At 50.3% G+C, this 6,388-nt stretch overlaps 1 protein-coding gene across 1 annotated transcript; it reads left to right on the top strand.

Annotated features, from left to right (window-relative positions):
- Positions 1 to 675: 675 nt before the first annotated feature.
- Positions 676 to 1,608, top strand: LOC311427879 (olfactory receptor 14C36-like; the record flags this gene model as incomplete). The annotated part of the gene is made up of 1 exon (XM_084539467.1): positions 676 to 1,608. One exon carries the CDS (start codon positions 676 to 678, stop codon positions 1,606 to 1,608), a length of 933 nt encoding a protein of 310 aa, XP_084395593.1.
- Between the last annotated feature and the right edge of the window lie 4,780 nt (positions 1,609 to 6,388).

Raw genomic sequence — 6,388 nt, 5'->3', positions numbered from 1 at the left:
GGCAGAAACGCCGTGGCAGGGGGGATTCGGGCACCTCATGGCCATGCCCTGCAGTGCAGCCCCTCCCTGGCCTCCTCTCCCCCTGCAGCCCATGGGCTGTGGGGCAGGCAGGGATAGAAGAGAAGGTAGAGCTCAGACAGGGATGCTTCCAAGCTCTGTCTGTGTGAGAACTTCACCTCAGGTGAAGTTTCTGTCCAGCTGCACTTGGACTGGGGCTTCTCTGCTCTCAGTTGTCTCCAGTTTCTTCTCAAGGAAACTCCAGAGCTGGATGGTCCTGCGGCTCAAAGACAGCAAACAGAGGGCAGGTTAGAACACGACTTGATGGCAGTGGCCTGTGTAACTCTGCATTCAGAGAAGTTGTTTGAAGTAACAATGAAAAGCTCATTGATCTGACCAGTGAACTGAACTTGAGCTTCCCCCATATTGCTGATTCCTTCCTGCTGTATAGCAGACCGGACTCCTCTGCAGCCTACAGCAGCCCCTGCTCCCAGTGCCACTCTCAGCCAGCACCAGCCAGAGCTCAAGCAAGAGAGCTGCAGAAAGGTTCTGCTGTAAAGAGAGATGCTCAGGCTGGTGTCTGCTCAAAGACATGCAATAAGTCTCCCTCAGAGAAGTGTGAACTAACATTTTTCTGCCTTCTCCTCTTCAACAGACAACAGTGTCCAATGTCAGAGAATGCCCAACAGCAGCTCTGTGAGTGAGTTCCTCCTGCTGGCATTCGCAGACACGCGCGAGCTGCAGCTCCTGCACTTCGCGCTCTTCCTGGGCATCTACCTGGCTGCCCTCCTGGGCAACGGCCTCATCCTCAGTGCCGTAGCCTGTGACCACCGCCTCCACACCCCCATGTACTTCTTCCTCCTCAACCTCGCCCTCCTCGACGTGGGCTGCATCTCCACCACTCTGCCCAAAGCCATGGCCAATGCCCTCTGGGACACCAGGGCCATCTCCTATCACGGCTGTGCTGCACAGGTCTTTTTCTTTCTCTTCTTTATATCAGCAGAATATTTTATTCTCACTGCCATGGCCTACGACCGCTACGTTGCCATCTGCAAGCCCCTGCACTACGAGAGCCTCGTGGGCAGCAGAGCTTGTGCCCAGATGGCAGCAGCTGCCTGGGGCAGTGGCTTTCTTGATGCTCTTCTGCAGACTACCACTGCTTTTTCCCTGCCCCTCTGCCAAGGCAATGCTGTGGACCAGTTCTTCTGTGAAATCCCCCACATCCTCAAGCTCTCCTGCTCAGATTCAGACTACCTAAAGGAAATTAGACTTCTTGTGGTTAGTGCATGTTTAGCATTAGTTTGTTTTGTTTTCATTGTGCTGTCCTATGTGCAGATCTTCAGGGCAGTGCTGAGGATGCCCTCTGAGCAGGGCTGGCAGAAAGCTTTTTCCACATGCCTCCCTCATCTGGCTGTGGTCTCCCTGTTTGTCAGCACTGCCATATTTGCCTACTTGAAGCCTCCCTCCATCTCTTCCCCATCCTTGGACCTGATGGTGTCATTCCTGTACTCAGTGGTACCTCCAGCAGTGAACCCCCTCATCTATAGCATGAGGAACCAAGACCTGAAAACTACACTGAAGAAACTGATTCTAGTGGTAATATTTACTTAGCAATAAATTGGCTATCTCACTTTTCTAGTTTAACTCAAGTTAATATCAGGCAATTTGTGACATCTAGGTATAGCATTTGTCCTTGTTTCAGTTCGGATAGTGTTAATTTTCCTCCTAGTTGCTGGTAGGGTGCTATGTTTTGGATTAGGATGAGAAGAAGAGTGCTGATGACATGTTGATGTTTTACTTGTTGCAGAACAGTGCTTACACCAAGCCAAGGACTTTTCAGCTTCTCACTCTGTCATGCCAGTGGGCAGGCTGGGGGTGCAGTAAGAGCCTGGAGGGGACAGACCCAGAACAGCTGACCCAAACAAGCCAAAGGGATATTCCATACCATCTGATGTCATGCTAAACAATATATAGGGGTGGCTAGCAGGGGTGGGAGGGCTGGACTGCTCGGGGTTAGGCTGGGCTTCGGTTTGCAGGTGGTGAGCAATTGCACTGTGCATCACTTGTTTGTACACATTATTAGTAGTAGCTCTATTATAATCATTGTTGTTGTTATTATTGTTATTATTATTTTCCTGTCTTAATAAACTGTCTTTATCTCAATTCACAGGCTTCACTTTCCCGTTTCTCTCCCCCATCCCAGAGAGGCAGAGGGGAGGGTGAGCTAATGGTTGCGTGGTGTTTAGCTGCCAGCCGGGTTAAACCACAACAATCCTTTTTAGCACCCAACGTGGGGCTCGAAGCGTTGAGATAACGACGTATCTGACCAGAATGTGTTAAACTAAAATTAGTAAAAGTATTAGACCTGCATAATAGTTGCTAGTCACAATGCTGATTGCTTTAATATCAAGTCTGCTGCACCTGTTTTCCAAACTGTTTTATAGCACATTACTTTATGTATGTGCTCCCTGCCATGCTATTTATCCTTTCCGGGCCCTGGTTTAAAATTGTTATGGTACTGTGCGGTGTAACAGTGGCTTATGATATGATGAAATTTCTGGTCATGACCCTAACCTGGTATTTGTACTCAGTGCTGTCGTCAACTCTATACTTTGGAAACCATATCTTGGAAACTATTAGCAATTACACCTATTGCCTTTTTTTTTTTTTTTTTTTTTTTTTTTTTTTTTGTCAGGGAGCCTATCTGGGGAAAGAAGGAGACATTTAACCTTCCTTTCTCCTTCACCTCCCTCTTATCCTCCGAGCTTGGTACGATAGTTCTCCAAGATGTTGAATATCCTTGGGATACTCAGACCAGCATGTTCTTGTTGTTATGTCTCCTGAATGTGTTTCAGGTTTTGTTTAAGGTTAAACAACCACTTAGGAATTTTATCCAGAGCTCTGTCCTGAGGCGGGATACTTGTGAGTGGCAGGGAGTGTGGGAGGATACGGGCAGGTTTCTAGAGCAGTGGGCACCTCCAATGTTTTGGAAATTCTCCCCTGAACAACTGCAAAATCCTAAAAAATGGGTAGAATGCTTGAAAAAAGGGTGTCATGATTCTGGCAGTTCCAAAGTGACACAAATCACTGTAGTGTGCTGGGATCTGGCCCACGCCTATCAAGCTGCAGCTGATACTACTACCAACTTAGTGACAGACCCAGCGGCCACTCCTACCCCTATGATGGACCCTGCAGCCGCTCCAGCTCCTGCTCCTGCAGCTGCTCCGGCTCCTGTGGCTGGGTCAGAGAAATGAGCTGTAGCACTGCAAGTAGCCCCTGTAGAGAATATTCCGTGACAGTTCTGTACATGGTGGTGCCTATAGCAGTGAATCCCCTCATCTATGGCATGAGGAACTGGGAGCTCAGGAAAGCCTTGTGGAAACTCTTTGGACACATGCTACTTTGGCATCAATAATGTGCCTATAAAACGAACAGGACAGACAGATTTTCTGAAAAACCTCTGCATACAACAGCTTGTAATACTTTTATTATTTTTAAAATTATTTCTTAAACTTGTGATTTTGACTGAATTCTACTTGTGTCATCCTGCCTATTAATTATTTTATTATCTGTCACGCAATCATCTAATATACATACAGAACTGGGTTCTCTGTGGATAAATAGAATAAAGAAGCTGTGAACTTTGTTGGTGTCAGCTGCCATCTCTTCCCATCTCCTCTGGATTTAGGGTAGCAGCCCCAGCATGCAGGAGGGGCTCAGGGCCAAGAGCCCAGCTGACACATGCAGGAGAAGCCCCGGTGGTCCTTGGGGCTGTCCCTCCCTGCCCGCTGGGCTCTGCCTCTCTGCTGCCTTTGGTTTGGGGCTGCTGCTTCCCTGGAGCCATGGCCATGGCCAGCAGCAGGACATGGCCTTGTCACTGCTGCTCTCTTTTGGTTTCCACAACGTGCTTCTTTTTTTCTGGGTAAGCCCTGATATGTCGTGTACCTTGGTGACAGTCCTGTTGTCTCTACAGTGGCATCCCTGTGGCTGCAGGCAGCAGCAGGCACTGTGCAGCCCTGGGTCACAGCTGGACTCCCTGCTTGCACCACAGTAACAAGAGGGTCTTGCTCAGGGCAAACCCAGGACCCTGGACACCTCTTCCAAATGTGCTATCAGGAGCACAGACAAGGGGTTGCTCCCTGCTCTTCTGTTTCCTGTGGATCTTCATGGAGTGAAGGACACAGGATGAAAGTCCCAGGGTGGTTTGTGCGGAAACAAGGGCAGGACTAAGTACTCCTGTTGTGGCAGCACTTGCCTAAGGGGATGACAACTGGTCTTGGACTCATCTGCATGGGACTGTGCCCCCTGCAGTGGGGCTGATGGCCGATGTCAGCCTGGAGAGGAATCTGGAGCTTCCAGGAGATGTCAGGGGATCTCCAGGGACAGGGTGCTGAGTGGGTAGTGATTAGAACCTCATAAAATGACTGTGCAAGGTCGTTTCAGGTAACAAACAAGGTGAATCTGAGGAGTGCATGGGCAGCTCAGACTGCTCAGGCTGGATCAGCTGTCACTGCAGGTTCTCCTCCCAGCCTCTTGCCCACCTGCAGCCAACTGTCTCCTGGGGCAGAGTGAGAAGCCGAGAAGGCCTTGACGCTGTGCAACCACGGGTGACCAACACTGTTCTGGTCACATATCAAAAACACAGCACCACAGGGCCTGATCTGCAGAGAGAAACACCGTCCCAGCGATGAGTCAGCATCCCCACAATGGACAAGAAGCTCTGGAAGGAGTTGGGAAGGTGCTAATAAGCACCAGGACAATTGAGGACGCCCAAAGGCCCTTCTGAAGGGTCACTGAGTGCCACCTGAGGGGCAGTGCTGGGCAGTGGGGAGGGCCACAACAAAGATTTGGGTAAAGGTTGTGAGGAACAAAGAAATTCAGGGCTTTAGCAGCTGTCTGTGTGCTCAGGTGGCCAAGAAGGCCAATGGCATCCTGGCTTGCATAAGAAACAGTGTGACCAGCAGGGCTAGGGAGGTGATCGTCCCCCTGTACTCGGCTCTGCTGAGGCTGCACCTTGAGTACTGTGTTCAGTTTTGGGCCCCTCGCTACAAGGACATTGAGGTGCTCGAGCGACTCTAGAGAAGGGCGACGAAGCTGGTGAGGGGCCTGGAGAACAAGTCCTACGAGGAGCGGCTGAGGGAGCTGGGCTTTTTCAGCCTGGAGAAAAGGAGGCTCAGGGGCAACCTTATCGCTCTCTACAGGTAACTTAAAGGAGGCTGTAGCGAGGTGGGGGTTGGTCTGTTCTCCCACGTGCCTGGTGACAGGACGAGGGGGAATGGGTTAAAGTTGTGCCAGGGGAGTTTTAGGTTGGATGTTAGAAAGAACTTCATTACTGAGAGAGTTGTTAGACACTGGAACAAGCTGCCCAGGGAAGTGGTGGAGTCACCATCCCTGGAGGTTTTTAAAAGACGTTTAGATGTAGAGCTTAGTGATATGGTTTAGTGGGGACTGTTAGTGTTAGGTCAGAGGTTGGACTCGATGATCTTGAGGTCTCTTCCAAACTAGAAATTCTGTGATTCTGTGTGAGTAGGAGGATGAGTTCACTCCTGGGACTGGGGCAGGGCTGAAGGGCCCTGCATGAAGCTGGAATGAATGAGAAGTGTCCACCTTGCATGTGTGCCTCAGCCTGGGAGCAGGGGCCTGCCCACAGTGCGGGATGGCTGGGCTGTGCTCAGCTATGCCCCAGGAGATGACCTTGCTCTCTTCCTCCCCACCACTCCCCACACGGGGCAGGCCCTCAGGAAACACCCCTGAGCCTGGAGATGCACCAACCTGCTGCGCTGAGGTGCCACTACTGCAGGGGCAGAGGGGAGGCTTGGAGGGACACATGGGGCCTGCGGGCAAGAGTGGTGTGGCCTGAGGAAGTGAGTGCCTGGGAAAAGTTACCCTGGAGCCATAGGAGCCATTCTGGAAAGAAAACTTGTAGGCAGGAACCACACTTGTGGCAGTGCAGAGCTGCTGGGCACATTGTGCAGGGTGCTCTGATGGACATTTGTGTCCTTTTCCATCATGTCTTAAGTGCCACTTTTCTCAGGAATAGAGTAGCCAACAGAGCACTGACAGATAGTCTAAGATCATGAAAGGCATCATAAGCATGCCCCTAAAAAGATAAGTGATATGGGGAAATCAGGAGAAGCCTGGCCAGGAGAAATGTGAGACTGAGAGGAGGGAATAGGGGCTTGGCCAGCTAAAATTAAGGATTTTGTAGAGGTAAGAGGGTCCAGGTTATGCTGATGCATCTGTAACTGTGACTTAAAATAGTCATACAAAGCTATTCCCTGGCTTCAACCTGTAAAGTTAATTCCTAAAACTAAATGCTACTCAGCACCCTGACAGGAATCCACTACTCTAATGAGTGACCTCAGCGTACCCCTAGAAGACAAAACTCAGC

Source organism: Aythya ferina, assembly GCF_964211825.1.
Source record: "Aythya ferina genome assembly, contig: HAP1_SCAFFOLD_29, whole genome shotgun sequence".
In the NCBI taxonomy this organism is placed as follows: domain Eukaryota; kingdom Metazoa; phylum Chordata; class Aves; order Anseriformes; family Anatidae; genus Aythya; species Aythya ferina.
This window is presented reverse-complemented; position numbering and strand designations above follow the sequence as displayed.